The sequence below is a fragment of the Ursus arctos genome, unplaced genomic scaffold (genome assembly GCF_023065955.2).
Source record: "Ursus arctos isolate Adak ecotype North America unplaced genomic scaffold, UrsArc2.0 scaffold_12, whole genome shotgun sequence".
NCBI classification, from domain to species: domain Eukaryota; kingdom Metazoa; phylum Chordata; class Mammalia; order Carnivora; family Ursidae; genus Ursus; species Ursus arctos.
The window spans coordinates 11,366,541-11,385,873 of record NW_026622786.1 but is presented as its reverse complement, the minus strand read 5'-3'; the positions used below and the strand labels follow the sequence as shown (position 1 = coordinate 11,385,873).

The following is a 19,333-nucleotide window of genomic DNA, read 5'->3' as shown; positions in this document are numbered from 1 at the left end:
CGCCGGGATCACGCCCTGAGCCGAAGGCAGACGCTTTAACGACTGCGCTACCCAGGCGCCCCGTGACTTAGTTTTCTAACCTGTAAAATTAGGGTATTAGAATAGATGACCTTCCAAGATTTTTTAACCTTTAAAATCTGATTATGTTAGAGCTGATACTTTGTTTCAGAAGAAAAATATGCATATTGATTTTGATGGTGATAATGGGCAACAGAATATAGAGACTACCCATTGATAAAGTTAATCTAATTTTAAGCATCAAGATTTTTATGAAGTATTTATTCAACAAGTATTTATTAAGTAAATCATGTAAGAATATGGAGGATACAATGGTGAATAAAATATCTTCCTCTTTAAGTTCTTATGGCTCAATAGAAAAACTAAATGCTCAAATAACTTAAACAACATACTATGTTATATGTGTTGTTTTGGGGACCAGGTGTTAGCAGAACTGACAGGATTACTTCTGCCTTGGTGGAAGAGAGGGCTTCAGAGAGAGTATAGCATTGACTTTTGGCCTTAAAATATGGATAACTATGAGTTCAGTAGGTAACAGTGAATGGAAAAGCATTCCTTGAAGTCACAATAATATGAACAGAGGATAGAAGGCTTAAATTATCACTGGGAAACAGCAAGTAAGACTCGTTTTTTTAGCTGCTATATAGAGATTGTTAGGGGAATAATTAAAATAAGGCTGGAAAAATAGTGTGGAACTATGCAAGGTAAATAGCCCATTGTCTTGTTTTATATATAACTAAATGAATTTTATGCTGACAGATAAAGGTTTTAAATAATAGTTTCAATGTTATTTTTGTTGAAACAAAATAATATAAACAACATTGATTATTTCCTTAGAATAGCAAAAAGCAAGAAGAAAGGATGTTGAAACAAATAGAAAAACTGGAAGAAACGGAAACACAGTTAAGGCAAGACTAATGAGTTGGCTTTTTTTGTCTGGCAAAAGATTTTAGTATTTCTTTTCTGTTAATTTGTTATAGTTAATTTAGATAATACTTAATGTTGAATATGGTATAAAATAAAAAATTAGAACTACTATGTTGGAGTTCTGCTTAAAAATAAAATTGTAATAGTATCTTTTATTCTTAGTGTTGAAATAGTGAGATTAGCCTTAGAGATTAATTTTAAAGCATCCTGAACTTTCTTATATTTAGTATTTAAGAAAGTAATTATATACAAGAAAATTTAGAAGAGAAATTTTTTAAAAAATTAACATTTTTAAACATTGTCCATGTTTCTAGGTGTTTTCACAATCATCTGTTTTAATGCCTATAAACCAGTCAAGTGGATATAACAGTATTTATTTTAATCCTTTTTGTTTTTAGATATTTACATTTTCTAGTTTTCCACTATCATAAATAGTACCGTAGTCAACATTTTGGCACATACAGGTTTTCTCCTTATTTTGAATTTGATAGGATACGTTTCAAGGAATACAATTTCCTGAGTTACTGGAATAATTGTTTCAATAACTTTTAATAGTCAAATGGTTTCTAATGGGTTATACTGGTTGTAAACCATATAGTACAGCTGCTATTGTATGAAAATGATGGTTCTAAAATCTTTTAATTTGTTTTGGGTATTATTAATTTATTTGATAATATAACATAAAAACAACTCATCGTTCTTATGATTTGTAACTTTCATTTTTTGCGGAAGGTTTGGAATTTTTTATGTTTGCTTGCTAGAATTTCTTATTTCTAAAATTGCCTGTATCTCTTCCCCATTAATATTTTGAGGTCTTAATTGTTTTCTTACTGATTTATTTAAGCTTTAAAAAATATAGTAATCCTTTATCTTATTTTATTTACAGTACATATTTTCCCCAACTTGTCTTCCTTTCACTTTGGGTAATTTTTTGTTGTGTATAAGTTTTGATTTTGTATTAGATCTAATTGTCTTTTTTTTTGAGGGGAGGGGTAATTTTTCATATTGCTTTTCTACTTAGAAATTTTTTGCCTGTTTGAAATCTAATATTAATCTTTTATTTAGTTCTTTTTCAAATTGGTATATTGATATTTAGTTTTTCTTTCTCTTTTTCAAATAATAAAAACATTTCAATATAGCAGTTTACTTCTTAACACAGCTATGGATCTATGACTTGGGTTTTGATATATAGTATTTTTATATTTATTTTCTAAGTAACATGTTTTTGTATTTTGTTTCCTTTTAATCCATTAGTAACTTAGATGATTTCCAAATATTTGGGGGCTCTTGTTTGTACTTATATTCTCGAAGTATTAAGTTTTGGTTTTTTATATTTGGTTAACATACAGGATTGAGTTATATGGGGTCAGTATGAATAAAGTGCTGTGTACAGTTCCTGGCCACATAACTGTTATTGTTACCTAGGTTTGGAAAGTCTTTTATTGTATTTCTAATGATTGCTTTAGTTGTTTTTGCTCGGTTTTCTCCTTGAGAAGTAGCTGTTATTTTTAGATTGAATTTCTGTGACTAAGGCACTTTGCATTTTGAGGATAAAAAGTGAAGACCTATCTTAGGGAAAGGCTGCTTTATATTTAAGAGAATTCAGATTATTTGGATAATATCTTTTTGTACATGTACCTACTCTATGGAATTACAGAACTGTAAATATAAAAATATAGGAAAAGTAAGAATATGCCAATTAAAAATTTAATAGTTAAAGAGTAAATATCCTGGATTCAGTTTTTACAAGGCCAGTTATTCCATGTGATTGAATAATATTCTGTGCATACAGGCTAAACCCAGCAACATATTAATGTTAACCAGGGAGACTATAATTAGAAATAGCTTCATTGATCTGAGACAAAAATACCATTGCGTTCATGTGCAACAGGCAGATTTTTAATTTAAAAAATTTTGAAAAGATAATACATGCATGTGGCACAAAATTCAAAGTGACAAAAGGGAACATGGGGAAAGGAAACTGTCTTCCCTTTGTCTTGCTGCTATCTAGTTTCCCATCCCAGAGATATCACTGTTTCATGTGTGTGTTTCCAGAGATACTCTCTCTCTACATAAGGATATCTGTCTATGTAAATGTCTCAGTCATGTAGTTCTTCATTAAAATCACTTGCATTTCTGTCCCTAATTTATTTGTATAAAGTTATGACTGCATCTTAGAATGATGACTAATTTATGACTTCTTTAAGAAAAGAGTAAAGTGAAGTCTTGACTTTTCTTTTTTTAATGGATAAAGGACTCTAGATAATTAGTTTCAAATTAAATGTATAAAGTAATTTAAGTATAGGAGAGGAAGCATGCCTGTTGACATTAATGCACAAAAAATTACCAAACAAAATGAAAATTTAAACCCACCAAAAAAGTATCATAGTCAACCATTTTAAGAAATCCCAGAAAAGGAGTAAAACAAAAAATATGATTTTTTTTTTACAATGTCATTCTTCCATTTCCTTTAAGGAATGAACTGGAATCTGTGAGAGAAGAGCTAAAACAGAAAGGAGACGAAGTTAAGTGTAAATTGGACAAGAGTGAAGAAAATGTATGTTATATTTAATATAAATTGTATAACAGAATTTCAAATCATAAAATCAACACCACATGTCTAAAAAAAAATAAAGTGAAGTATGTTCTCAATATAGGGACTGTTGTAGGCTGTTGACCTTAAAACTATAGGCAAAGTTGGGTTATTTGCTTATATGGTTTATATCTAGAAGAAATAGTGGCATAATTCCAAATTTCTTTCATAGATGCTCAATATTTAATGTTGATTTACATTTTTAGGCTAGAAGGGTTCATGTTTTAGTGGTAAAGAACATACTGATAAATTGATAAGTGTGTTGTGCTCTGGTAGATATGATTTCAACAAGCCGAGCTAGGAAGGTTTTTAGGGAAGAATGTCTCAAAAGTGGACTAGTACAAAGTATGTGACATGATGATAGTATACAATATACATAGTGGGGAAAAGATTTGCCAAAATAGAAAGATCAAGCTGGATTGTGAAGGCCTTGACTGTGTTTTTTCATTCACTCAGCACATATTATTAGCTATCTACCTGTGCCAGGCACTGTTCTGGGTGCCCAGTTTGGACTTCATTTGTTCTGGTGAATAATGTGTGACCCAATTAATGCTGTTTTGTTTTTTTTTTTTAATTAGGGAAGTCACATTTTTAATTTTTAAGAATGGAATGGGGAGATGTGAAAGGTACTGGAACTAGTTGGAAGGCTTTAAAAAAGTGTCTTGAAAGCTCTGGAAAAAAAAATCTTGGAGAGGACTCTGGCCTAGTTTACTTACTTCTTCCTGAGTTAGTCGTTGTGGTTAAGGGGTAGACTAATTTGGTGAAGCCCGAGCTGCATACCTACCTACTCCTGGAGACAGATTAGCTTCCATCAAACTACATGGATTTAGTAGGATTACTGTGGAATTTACAGTAATGGAGTCTTCTCAGGAAAGAATGGTGGCCAGACCAAAATAGCTCCTCTATATAATTGCTATTGGAGCCTATACAAGGAGCATCTAATCAAAAGTTGAGTCAGGACAAGCTTCCTGGAAGAAGCGACATTCAGTTTGAAGCTTAAGATTAACAGGAATTAGTGGATGGCAGAGGGGTGAACACAAATATATCAGGGAGAAGAGTATTATAAATTATAAGCACACACAAATGTACTATATACAGAGTATGAGAGAGTGTCATGTTTAAACAACTATGAAAAGTTCATCTTGGCTGAAAGGTGCAGTTTAAGAGAGTAGTAATAGTGGAGAGAGTAGGGAAAGATGAGGGTAGAGAGATGAGCATGGAGAGATGAAGGATAGGGGAAATAAAGGTTGGGAGAGATGAGGCAGATTAGTTAGGGCCTCATAAACTATATTTAGGAATTTGATGTTATCAAAGAGTTTTGACCTGAGGAGTGTCATATTTATTTTTAGAAAGTTGTAAGACCATCTTATAACTAAGATGGTAAGGATGAGATGAGCTAATATTTTTAAGGGCTCATAGTGTACCAGGAACATTCTAGTTCTTTATATATGTTCTCTTAGTTAACTGCAAGTTATTTTGTCCTCATTTTATGAATTAAGAAATCAGATTGTGAAATAAGTCAAGCAGAGAAAGACAATTATCATATGATTTCTCTCATCTATGAAACATAAGAACTAGGAAGATCGGTAGGGGAAGAAAGGGATAAAGAAAGGGGGGGTAATCAGAAGGGGGAATAAAGCAGGAGAGACTGTGGACTCTGAGAAATAAACTGAGGGCTTCAGAGGGGAGGGGGGTGGGGAAATGGGATAGACTGGTGATGGGTAGTAAGGAGGATACGTATTGCATGGTGCACTGGGTGTTATATGCAACTAATGAATCATCGAACTTTACATCAGAAACCAGGGATGTGTACTGTATGGTGACTAACATAATATAATAAAAAAAAATAATAATTCTTAAAAAAAAAAAAAGAAATCGGATTTCCAAAGGGCCTTGAAAGGCTACATATAACTAAGAAGTAGTAGTTCTGGCCTTCTAACATTCTTTAGCCTATACCACATTGTTTTTCTCTCAAAAAGGTATTTTTCTTTCAGTTTCATATTTATTAAGTTCAACCAGAAAAAGGAATTTAATCTCCTGAAGACTTGCTATGTAATTTACTACCTTAAAATTTGCATCATTGGCTGCTTCAAGACACTAATCCTTTTGCTATGGGAAAAAAACGTGAATTTGGTGTTCAATGTAAAATAAAAATCCTTTACCAAGAATTTAAATGTATTTTACCAATGTACAAGATACTAGTGATGAGTTAAGGAAAAAAGCCCCAAACGCAAGACAAGTTGTCAGCATATTTAAGCTTTTTCCGTGGTTACATTTCAATTTACTTATTGAAACAGTTTCCCAGAAAGAATCCAATTTGCAACTAGTTCTCAGAAATTTGCCTGACATTGAAATTCATTACACCTTTTCTCCCCAATCCACTACCTTAGTTCAGACATTTATATTGTTTCATACATGGTTTCTCCGAGCCTGTTTTCTCATCTCTAAAATGGAGATAATAATACCTGCCCTTTCTTTATCATTGGATTTTTCTGAGGTTCAGATTAACAGATGTTTGTAAAAGATATATTTAGAAGATTATAAACATTTGACAAGACAACTTCAAAAATTAGGATAAACTGAGAAAGTTGATAAAATATGACAAAGTGATATTGGGCTAAGATTAAAATAAGAATGATGAGCATTAACACAAAAACATTAAAGACAATTTCTTTTTAAAAAACGGATACCGCAATAAACTGGGAGTATGTATCTTTTTGTAGAAATATAAGACTAAATTTTATAACTCCATTTCTGAAAGTAACTCATAGAAGAAAATAGAAATTTTGTTAACATTTTAAATATGATGGCAAATAATGTTTTTTAGGCTCGCAGCATTGAATGTGAAGTTTTAAAAAAAGAGAAACAAATGAAGATCTTAGAAAACAAGGTATTATTTAATTGCAAAAAGTGTTTTTGAGAAACGAGACTTTGTAACAACAGGATGACTAGGTTCTTTAGGACCAGTCTTTACACTGTCCTGTACAAAGAGATTTCAATTGTCTTTGAAGGCTTTGAGGAATAATTTTGGATTTTTACTGCAGGCTTCTTTGAAGAAGCTCTGGGTTCAGGAGTTTTGTACAGTGCTTCAAAGAGCAAAGTTTCATTAAACTTCTCCTTAGTTATCTCTTCCCTTTCCCCAAACTGTACACTCTCAGCAGCTGCATTTGTTGCAGATATCTTTAGAGTGGGAAGATGCTTTTAAAGATTATTGTTAGACATTTCTCTCATTCATATAATTAAAGGAGCTACAGAAAATTTTCTCTTTATGTGAAATTGTGAAGTGTTTTTACTGCCTGGCTGTCCATCCCAATTCACTTCTCCCATCTCCACACATTTGTCCTAAACTTGACCTTCTATATAGTGAGTAGCCCTCTGGAAAAGTATAATTCACTCTCTGAAGTTCTGACCTCTGATAACGCCATTTTCTTCTGCCTAGAATTCTGGTGAATAAAATTCTTTGTTTCTATGCATGCAAATTATTTTACTTAGAAATGAACTGTGCTTGGGAAAAAAAAAACTGTGGTAGTTTAAATCCTTTTCAATAATTTTGGACGTTCTGCCAAATATGTTTATCTTCATTAGCCCTAAATATGGAGATTATTTCAATTTAAAAGGCATGACAAGTTATTTTAATTTTCATTAGCTTATTCAGAAAGAAGGGAGAGTGAGATGGGGCAGTCAAATTACATTCAGAGATAATAGTTTTGATGTCATTATTTTAGTAAGATACATACTTATTTTTGGACTGTAGTAACGCCAGTTAAAAAGATGGCTTTACACGAATACCAATATCTGAAGTCTTTTCAGGTCTGATTCTGTTTTCTATTCTTTCTGCTATTTACTCATTGATTCTTAATTCTTTGTTTGTTTTTATGATTCTTTGGAATTTTATCTGTGGGAATTCTTTGAGGCTTGTGTTGAAGTTTATATTTTCCCAAAAAGATTTCTTGGGAGCACTGTTCACCAGGAACCATTTTAAATTAAATTCTCCATTTTAGGTTTTTCCAAATCATAAAGATAACATGAATTCAGGCTATACAGTCATATAAGCCTACCTCATGGCTACAAATTCTCAGGGAAATTTTGATACTTTTCACTCTGTGCTAGCATCAATACAGAGAAGTTTTCTTGTGACCCTTCTGTGTGACAGATTTATTTTTTACATTTTCATGGAGCAGATAGTCTTTTGAGTTTGTGGCTTTATGCAGGGTTGTCTTATTGAATTCCTTACCTTTAGTGAGCTCAAAGTTTTATCTCCTACCTCCCTTACACTAGGTAGTTTCAGCAGATGTCCTTAGCTGGCTTTGCTACCCCCAAACCTACTATTATCACTTTAAAGTTATAATTTCAAGTAAGAAGATTCCTTATTTTGTAGCAATTTCCTTTTAAATTATCTTTATCAGGAAGGTTCTTCAGAGTATATAGGTGGCTTTTCTGCCAAAATTGGAAATCCTTGATTTTTAAAGTAAGTAAAAATTGTATACACAAATAGTTGTACCTGCTACTGTATTTATACCAGTAAAATTGGCGTGAAAATCACCAAAATGTTTCTCATTTTTCTGTAGTTTTTCTTCCTTTGTTTTCTTTTTTGAGTTTTCTGAAGTAGACCATTTAGTGGTTAGGCATATTAAAAATGAGACATTTAACAACTGTGCCATGTATTACTCAGTTTTAGAATAATAGCTGATTATGACTGCACATGGGTTTTGCAATAAAAATATTTAACAGGGTATTTTGTGATGAGAGATTAAATTTTTTTCCATTAGAGTTTTTATTTTGATGGAAATTAGTACAACTTACATATCTGTAATGCTTTAGGACTGTTTAGAAATTTGTGCTGCTTTTATGATACTCCAATTATTTCTTAGCCTAATGCCTCTTAGTCCAATCATGCCTGTGTACTCAGGTGACATAGTCTCTCAAAGTGAGATATAAAAAAAGTGGTTTAGGTGGTATTTCTATAAGAGGAGTCAGAATCTAGTTAAGAGGAGATAGAGTATCACATTATTACCCTTCCCCAAATATAAAAGTAAAAGAGACTCAGAAATGAGAAATGAGGAATGATGAGTAAGGAAGAAGGCAAATTATAGTTAATCTTACCTCTGGCTGTAGCTTTTCAAAATCCAAATAATAATAAAATTCAGCCTTTTATATAGAATTGACCATGAGGCACATTTTCCTTAAAGTAATTGAATTCATATCTTCTTTAATTAGGTTAAGAAATGTGAAGAATTTCAAGTTTATATTGAGAAAATTTTAATAAAAATTTATACGTGATCACATAATTTTTGACATTAATGGAATTACTAAACTACATGAGTTTTGAAGTGACTTTTATGTTATTTTATACAATATTTTTGTTAGTTTGAAATTACTTATTCTGACTGGAATATTGAATAAAATAATTATAATTTCTCATAATTTTTTAGTGCAACAATTTAAGGAAACAAGTTGAAAATAAAAGCAAGTGTATTGAAGAACTCCAGCAGGAGGTATGTACTGATTCTCAAAATTTAACTAGTAAAGAAAAACAATTTTTTTCACTACAATAATGCTTTCCTTTCCTTTAGTAATTTTCATCTAAGTCAGTGGCAGTGCAAAATTGAATCATGTTGTTACTAAGCATAATTCTTCATTTTAATATTTTACAGAATAAGGCCTTAAAAAAGAAGGGCATAGCAGAAAGCAAGCAACTGAATGTTTATGAGATAAAGGTATTTGGAATTTTTATTTTTGTTTTTAAAATACTAGTAAGTAGATAAGAACTTAGGAAATTTCATACTCTTAATTTGTATTGTAGTAGTTATTTTCACAAATTCTTTTGAGAGTGTAAGAATCAATCCTTTTAATAGAGTGCTTGCTTGTCTGTGACTTAGCTTATCTGAACAATCTAAGCAGCTTAAATATATGAATATGTGTGGTATATGTGTGTATTCATATTCCTTACCCATACCTTCAAATTTGGGATTGAGTAGGCTTGGGGTAGAGCCTTGGAATCTACATATTTTAGAAGGTCTATATATGATTATCCTGCTGCACAAGAAGTTTGAGAACCATTGATTTTATAGAGACAAATTAAAGTTAGGGAATGTCAGCTCATGATGTCAGAGCCCTAATTTGTTTACAGTCATATTCCTGTCTTTGAACAACAGCTGACAGTAAGTACTCAAATAGTTTTTGAGTCTTGAATGGAAAACAGTGGTTCTCAGTGTTTGAAAGATGTTCCTTTTCTAGGAAAGCAAAAATCTTACACCTTCCTTTAATACTATTTGAGATTAAAAGTATATAAACATTGTGTTAAAAATGAATTCTCAAACTGCTGGAATCGTATAGAAAAATAATTGATAATATATATCCTGTAATTCAGCCTTCTATAGGTAGAATCAAAAGAAATATGCAAAATATTCATAGCAGTATTAATTGTAGTAGCCCTAAAATGAAGATGACACAGATATCCATTAGTAGTATAAAAGTAAGTCAATAGGAAATCTCTCTAAGATGATCCAGATTTTGGAATTAGGAGATAAGGTCATTTATATAGTTTTTATAAGTATATTCAGAGATGGAAAGGAGAATATTATAATGAATAAATGGAGAATCTTAGTGAAGAAATGGAAACTTTAAAAAAGCATCAAATGTAAATTGTACACTTGTAAAATATCTTAAACTTCAAAGGTCCTCATAGTAGATTGAAGGTGGATGAAAAGAGTGATGTGAACTCGAAGCTGAATCAATAGAAATGATTAGTCAGAGAAACACAGAAAAAAGATTAAAAAAAAAAAAAAGGAAGTGTTCCCCAGTCACCTGTGGAACAATATCAAGTGGTTTTAAATGTGCAATTGGAGACTCTAAGAAGAGGGGAGAAAGAGAATAGGGCAAAAAAAAGTTATTTGAAACATTTCTGAAAAATTTCCCACATTTAATAAAAAGCAGAAACTTGCAGATCTGTGGCTTTTAGCAAATCCATAGCAAGATAAACAGAAAATGATACCTAGGCAGGTGTGTCTGAGTCACAGTGGTAAACCCAAAAATAAAGAGAAATTTTTAAAAGCAGCCAGAGAAAGGAGAAACAATGATATAAATGAGGGCTGACCTTGAATCAGGACAGTGAAGGCCAGCTAACAAAAGAATGACATACGTAAAATGGTGCCAGAAAGAAACTATCAAGCCACAATTCTGTATGCAGCAAAAATAAGGACATGGAGAGTTGTACTGAATGTTAAAGACATGCTAAAGGAATTTTTTTTTCCATCTGAGAGAAAATGACATCAGATGAAAACTTAAATCAATGGAAGGAATGAGAAAACTAGAAACAATAAATATGTGGATGAATATAAAAGGCTATATGTATTTTTCTTAGTTTTTAGTATATATGGCTATTTTTAAAGAAATGCTATACAGAGTGCATAAGATACATGATAACCATGGTGCAAAGGACAGGAGGCTAATACGACTATTTTGTTGTAAGATTTTTACATTCTACATGAAGTAGTACCCTATTAAGTCTTAAGTAGACTATACTAAGTTAGTGATACATATTATTCTCCCTAGAGCAGCCACTATAAAATAATGCAAAGAAAGATAGTGAGAAGCCAGTAGAGTAACTGAAATGGAATACTAAAAAATTTTTTTTTCGTTGGTTGTCAAATGATCGTTTATTGAAATATTTTCCTTTGTAATTCTTAACTTACTTGGGCATTCCATTGCACACTATTGTTGTCATCTATGATATCATGAGGGTGATGGCCATCAACATTTCAGCCCACAGATTGGGCAGTCCCCAGGATCTCTTTAATGGTTCCAGAGAGTTCTCTAGCTAAAGATTGGTACTGCATCTGTTGGACTTTGTTGACAATCTCATCAAAAGTGATATTTCCACTGTGCTTAATGTTTTTCTGCTTTTTGTCTCTTGGCGGTTCCTTGAGGGCTGGGCTTTGATAATCAGGGCAGAGGCAGAAGCGTACCACTTCAGTCTGGGCTTTCTGTTCTGAATGATCAGTTTCACTGTAATCCTCAGACCCTTATATTCACTGGTTGCCTTGGCAATGTCATCACCAACCTTTTTTGGGGACAGACACAGGGGGCTGATCTTCGGGGCTAGGGCAGATGTGGCACCAGCTTCCCCAATGGTGCCCTTCAGGTATACAATTTTGATCTCAGTGGGGTTGAACTTAGGCAGTATGGTGGAGGCAGCTGTGTCAGATGAACCCAGATTTGGGATGACCTAAGAGAGTTGCACCTTCTCCTCCGAGCCAAAAGACAAAAAGTGGAATACTAAAAGTTTTGATAAACCCAAAAGAGAAGCAGAACAAAAAAAGAGGTGATATGAAAAAGGAAAATATATATAGATTAGAAAAGAATAAGTTAACTATCTCTTCTTTTTTTTTTTAGATTTTTATTTTATTTTATTTGAGAGAGAGAGAGAAAGCGTGCAAGTAGGGGGAGGGGCAGAAGAAGAGGGAGAAGCAGACTCCCCACTGAGCAGGGAACCGATACAGGGCTTTGATCCCAGGACCCCAAGATCATGACCTGAGCCGAAGGCAGATGCTTAACTGACTGAGCAACCCAGGTGCTCTTAAACTATCTCTCTTAAGTGATTAATTCGTCTATTTTAAAAATTCTAAGGTTTCTACCAAGTTGCTAGTGTTCTAGTAAGTGAACTTGGCAAAGTCACTGGATATGGTGTTGATTACCAAAAATCAATTGTATTTCTGTCTATTGACAACTACTAACTGAAAAATAAATTTTAAAGCACATATCACAGTAGCATCAAAATCCATATAATAGAGACAAGTTTAACAAAGTACACTGAAGACTCATACACTAAGAAGTACTAACATTGCCGAGACAAAGAAGACCTAAGTAAATATACGTATTCATGTTCATTGATTGGATGCCTTGATATCTTTAAGATGTCAGATTTTCCCAAATTGATAATCAGTCCCCATCACAATTCCAGCAAACCTTTTTTTTTTTAATGGACCTTAAAAGCTGCTTATAAAATATATATGAACATGCAAAGGACCCAACGATTTTGGGGAAAAAAAAAGAATAAAGTCAGGATTTAGGCTGCCCGATTTGAGGATTTACTGTAAAGCTACAGTAATCAAGATATAGTATATTATATTTAAGATAGACAAAGAGATCAATGGAATCTAATAGAAAGTGTAGAAGGAAACTAGTTGATATATAGTCCATTGATTTTTTTTTTTCCAACAGAGATGACAAAAAAATACAATGGGAGAAATGAAAGTTTTTTTAAACAGATGTTTTAGAATAACTGGATATCCATATGGAGAAAAAAACCTTCCTACCACAAACCACAAACAAAAGTTAATTTTAAATGGGTTATAGACCTAAAAATATTGAACTCTAAAGCCTCTAGAGGAAGATATAGGAGGGTATCTTCATGGCTTGGAGGTCAGCAAAGATTTCTTAGAGCATAGAAAACAATATTCATAAAATTATGATAAGTTAGACTTCATCAAAATCTGAAAGATTTGCATTTCAAAAGGTGTCATTAAGAAACTAGTCAAGGTACAAAGAAGGTGCAAATACTGACAAAAACATTTGACAAATGACATATATTGATGAATGGGTACTATAAAAGTGTTGGTGAAGTTGTAGATCATTTTGAATTCTTGCACACTGTTGGTGAGAATGTCAAATGGTGCCATCGCCATGGAAAGCAGTCTGGTGGTTACTCAAAAAATTAAAAAGAGAATTAATCATATGATCCAGTAATTCGGCTTCTGAGTATATACCTTAAAGAATTAAAAGCAGGGTCTCAAAGAGATATGTGTACACCCATGTTCATAAGCAGCATTATTCATGATAGCCAAAAGATAAAAGCAACCCAACATTTATTGATTTATCATCCATATTTAATGGACAAACAAAATGTTTTTTATATACATACACACACACGTATACATACACAGTGTAGTATCACTCAGCCTTAAGAAAGAAGGAAATTCTGATGGATGCTACAGTGTGGATAAACTTTGAGGACAAAAGGACAAATGCTATATTACTCTACTTATATGAGGTCTCTAAGAGTAGTCAAATTCATAGGCCAGAGAATGGTAGTTGCCAAAGGCTGTGGGGAGGGAGAAAGTGGAGTTGTTTAATGGGAACTGAGTTCTAAGAAATGAAAAATAGAACCACAATGGAATATAACTACACCCACAAGCAAAATGAAAAGGTGGGGCACCTTTCATGAAAAATTTCAGGATGACTACAAAATCATTAATCAAAAATCATTAAAGATTTCAGGGTGACTACAACAGAGCAGGAAACTAAGTTCAGGGTGTTGTATAATTACACAGTTCTTATGCCCATGAAGCTGAGCACTGCCCACAAGAATGGCTGAAGTTAAAAAGACTGTCATCAGCAAATGTTAGTGAGGATATGGGTTAACCAGAACTTTCGAACATTGTTATTAGGAGTGTAAAATAGTACAGTCACTTTGAAAATTCTTTGGTTGTTTCTTGTAAAACTAAGCATACATGATCCAGCAATTCTTTTCACATATTTACTTAAGAGAAATGAAAACATGTTTACTAAAAGTATTGCACAAGAATGTTCATAGCAGCTTTATATATAAAAAACTAGAAATAATTCAGATGTCTATCAACAGGAGACTAGATAAACTAATTTGTTATATTCATGCAATTGAATATTACTCAGCAGTAAAAAAGACCGACAGAAACATGGATGAATCTCGGAACATAGTGACATAATCTATATAACAAGATTAGCATGATTTAGCATGATTCCATTTATGTAAAGTTTTAGAATAGACAAAGCCAATTTATAGAGACAGAAAGCAGAACATTGGTTGTCTCTGGGAAGTGGGATTTAGACTGCAAAATGGTATAAGGGTACTTTCTGGGATGATGGAAATGATTTATATCTTGATTGATGTTATCATTACGTGGCTGTCAAGATACTTGTCTAAGCTCGCCAAATTGTCACACTAAAAATAATTCTGCATTTTATTGCACATACATTATATCTTGATAAAGTTGAACTCGTTGATGAAACCTCCAGGGCCTAGAGTTCTCTTTGTGGAAAGGTTTGTAATTTATCATACAATTTAATCAATAGTGGTAGTATTATTTTGTTATTATTTCTTCAATTTTGGTAAATAGTATTTTTCTGGATTTTGCCCAGTTCATCTACATTTTCTGTAAAATTGTCTGCAGCATCTATAGTTATGTTCTCTTTTTAATCCTGGTGTTGGTTATTTGTGCCTTCTCTTGGTTATTCCTTTTTTCTTTTAAAGTTTTTATGTTAATTCCAGTTAACATTCAGTGTAACATTAATTTCGGGTGTAGAATATAGTGATTAAACAGTTCCATACGACATCTGGTGCTCATCACAAGTGCACTCCTTAATCTTCATCACCTATTTAACTCATCCACCTTGCCCACCTTCCCTCTGGTAGCCATCAGTTCTCTGTAGTTAAGGCTCTGTTTCTTGGTTTGTCTCTGTCTCTTTTTTTCTCTTTGCTCTCATTTGTTTTGTTTCTTAAATCCCACATGTGAGTGAAATCATAAGGTATTTGTCTTTTCCTGACGGACTTATTTTGCTTAGCGTTGTACTCTCTAGCTCCATGCATGTCATTGCAAATGGCAAGATTTCGTTCTTTTTTATGGCTGAGTAATATTCTATTGTGTGTATATAATGCATATAATGTTATGTACTATATATGTATATTATATATCATATATATATACTGTTTTGATCTCTACAGCTTTGTTATATAATTTGATGTCTGGAATTGTGATGCCTTCAGCTTTTCTTTTTCAAGGAACATGTATTTTTAATCATAGTTGAAAGTTAATACATTTACTATGAACATAATTATGCCAATATATTTGAAAAACTTAAAATGGAGTAAATTAACCAAAAAACAATCTCAAAAAGAAATAATTTGCCTGGATAGCCTTATTAAAGAGCTTGAATCAACAATTTAAAATCTCTTAACAAAGCAAACTTTAAACTCAGATGGTTTTATTTTATTTTATTTTTAAAAGATCTTATGTATTTATTTGACAGAGAGAGCAGGAGACCGCAAGCAGGGGGAGCAGCAGAGGGAGAAGCAGGCTCCCCACTAAGCAGGGACTGGGATGTGTGGCTTGATTCCAGGACCCTGGGATCATGACCTGAGTGGAAAGCAGTCGCTCAACCAACTGAGCCACCTAGGTGCCCTGAAACTCAGGTTTTAGATGGGAGTTGTATATGTAGAAAATCTACAAGAATCTATAGATGAATTAATACAGTTATTAAATGTGTTTAGTAAGGTTGTTAGATATATGGCCATTACAGAGAAATCATTACTAGTTTTACAAATTTGCAGCAAGCTATTAGAAAATATAATTTTGGGGCGCCTGGGTGGCTCGGTTGGTTGGGCATCTGACTCTCGATCTCAGCTCAGGTCTTGATCTCAGGGTTGTAGGTTCAAGCCTTGCACTGGGCTTCACACTGGATGTGGAGCCTACATTAAAAAAAAAAAGAAAATATAATTTTAAAAATACACGATTTATGTGAAAATGCTGTTTTTTCTCCCAAAATTGATCTACATGTTCAATTAAAATTTCACCAATGATCTTTGTAGAACCTGACAAATTGGTTTTAAAATTTAAATGTAAGAGCAGTAGGCTAAGAATAACTAAGGCAGTTCTCAAGAGGAGCAAGGTGGAGTAAATGTGCCTGACCAGATAAAAAGATTAATTGTGAAGCTAAGGTAAATAAAAGCATAGTATTGGCACAGAGGTAATCAAATGAGTTTAACAGAAGAGAGAATCTGGGAAAAGATCCATGCGTAAGTGGTAACTTGATATAATATGTGGGTAATATTATGGATATGTAGTGCTGGAACATTTGACTCTTCATATATAAAAATATGAAATTGTACCCCTACACTACATACAAAAATGAATTCTTTAGGGATGTAAATGTTAAAGGCAAGACTTCAAAATGTTGGGAAAAAACACAGTATATCTCTGTGGCCTGGTGGTCAAGAAAGATTTCCTAAGCAATGTAAAAAATACAATCATGTTTTGGGGCGCCTGGGTGGCTCAGCGGTTAAGCGTCTGCCTTCGGCTCAGGGCGTGATCCCGGCGTTTCGGGATCAAGCCCCACATCAGGCTCCTCCGCTATGAGCCTGCTTCTTCCTCTCCCACTCCCCCTGCCTGTGTTCCCTCTCTCGTTGGCTGTCTCTATCTCTGTCAAATAAATAAATAAATAAAATCTTTAAAAAAAAATACAATCATGTTTGAAAATATTGATAAATTCATATATGCTGTAATTAATAATTTTTGCTTATTTAGAAAGCAAAGAGACAAACCTCATACTGGGAGAAATATCCGTTATACATATATAATGAACAAAGTATTAGAATCTATAATTAATAAAGAATTTCTATAAATCATTAAGATGAAGCAACCAAATAGATAAATGTAAGGCCTGAATAGAAATTTCACAGAATAGAGAACACGAAGAATTAAACGTAACATTTTTTGGAAAATGCAAATTAAATGACAAAATTTCAAAGTACTTTTAACTCTTACTGTCAACTGTTTGTGAAGTTGTGAAGCAGGCAAAACTCCTAATATGCTGTTGTTGGGAATTTAAATTGCTACATGTACTTTGGCAAATAACGTCTTTATCTTGTAAAGTTGAACATGCGACCTACCCTATGACCAATTTGAATTCTAGGTATATACTACAAAGGAATTTTATGCATTTGTACCAGGAGATATTTACAGGAACATTTATAGCATTATTGTGTGTATTGTCCCCAAGTGTGATACAATTCAGTGTATGAGCAATTGAATATATAAATAAGCCACAGTAAATTCATACAATGGAACACTGCTTAGCATTGCCTATATTTATACACAAATATCTGAAACTGCTGAATGAAAAATACAAGATAGAAAAATAAATATACAATGAAAACATTTATATAAAGTTCAAAAATAAAGAACTCTGTGGGGCGCCTGGGTGGCACAGCGGTTGAGCGTCTGCCTTCGGCTCAGGGCGTGATCCCGGCGTTATGGGATCGAGCCCCACATCAGGCTCCTCTGCTATGAGCCTGCTTCTTTCTCTCCCACTCCCCCTGCTTGTGTTCCCTCTCTTGCTGGCTGTCTCTATCTCTATCGAATAAATAAATAAAATCTTCAAAAATAAAAAACTCTGAAGTATTGATATATAATTATTCAGTAGAGCTATAAAGAACAACAAGGGAAAAATGAATATTAAGAGCATTTGTTACATTCGAGGGGCAGAAGTTGAAAACTAATGAAGAGAAGCATTCAGAAGTATTTATCAATATTGATAATATTCTGTGTCATAAAATTGGTGGTTGATTCATGAGTACAGAATATAGTCTGATTCATTTTTAAATTACCTATGCCTCCCTTTCCCAATTCCTGTCCCTGCCATATATCTATCCCTACTCCTCAATTCTAATCCAGCTCTATGGTAATAAGTGATTCTGGAAGGTGGGTGCTAATTAAGGTTTTTCTTTCTTTCTATAATTTCTATATTTGAGTCATGTCTATATGACTCAGTAAATTTTTGTACAAAACATATGAAAACAATAGAAATGAAAGATATTTATAGAAAATCTCTCCAAGACCATGCTTTTTCATGAAATCTACTTTATTTTTCTCATTTGCTTATGCTTTTAGCATCATATCTAGAATCCATGGCTAGATCCATGAATGTTAACTCCAATTTTTTTCTAAGAGTTTTATATTTTAACTATTACATTTATATCTTTAATCTATTTTGAGTTAATTTTTTTATGTGGTATGAAGTTAAGGGTCCAACTTTATTCCTTTACATGTGAATATCAGTTGTCTCAGCAACATTTGTAGAGATTATTCTTCCTCCATTGAATGGTCTTGTTATTGTTGTTGAAAATAAATTGACCACAGCTGTATGGCTTTATTTCTGGATTTCCAATTTTATTGCATTGATCTATATGTTACCTTATGTCAGTACCACAGTTTTGATTATGGTAGCTTTATAATAAGTTTTATTAAAAATTATTACAATTATTAATTTGGGGGTTATGTTTCCTCCAACGCCATTCTTTTTCAAGATTGTTTTGGCTATTCAGGGTCCCTTGTAATTCCATATAAATTTTAGGATCAGCTTCTCTATTTCTGACAAAAGGTAGTTGGAATGTTGGTAGAAATGTCATTGAATGCATCAAAGGACAGTATCAAGAGAGTAAAAGGCAACCCACAGGATGGGAGAAAATATTAGCCAATAATATATTTGGTAATGATCTGGTATCCAGGATATATAAAGATCACTTCCAATTCAACAACAAAAGCCAACCACAGAAGGACAGATGCTTCATGATTCCACTTTTATGAGGTATGAGTCAAATTTACAGAACCAGAGATTAGAATGGGGATTAGAATGGGTAAGGAGGAGGGGGAAATGGAGAGTTCAACTTGTATAAGGTTTCCAGTTATGTAAGATAAATTAGTTCTAGAGGTCTGATGTACAGCACAGTACCTATAGTCAACAATACTATATTGTGAACTTATAAATTTGTGAAGAGGATAGATCTCATGTTAAAGTGTTTTTATGATATAAAACAAAGGACTAGAAGGAAACTTTTGTAGGTGATGCACTATGTATATTAACTGTGGTGATGGTTTCATGGTGTATGCATATGTCTAAACTCATCAAATCGTGTACATTAAATATGTGTAGTTGTTTTTGTGTGTATCTGTTACACCCCAAAACTGTTTTTTTAAAAAG

The 19,333-nt window shown here is 32.9% G+C and overlaps 1 protein-coding gene across 1 annotated transcript in view; it reads left to right on the top strand.

The window, feature by feature from the left end:
- SYCP1 (synaptonemal complex protein 1) overlaps positions 1 to 19,333 on the top strand; it is a 119,536-nt gene that overhangs the window by 65,264 nt on the left and 34,939 nt on the right. Inside the window, exons 19-22 of the mRNA XM_026483681.2 lie at positions 856 to 926; positions 3,421 to 3,502; positions 8,971 to 9,033; positions 9,193 to 9,255. Of these exons, the coding sequence (XP_026339466.1) occupies positions 856 to 926; positions 3,421 to 3,502; positions 8,971 to 9,033; positions 9,193 to 9,255 (279 nt within the window). The remainder of the gene's footprint in view (positions 1 to 855; positions 927 to 3,420; positions 3,503 to 8,970; positions 9,034 to 9,192; positions 9,256 to 19,333) is intronic.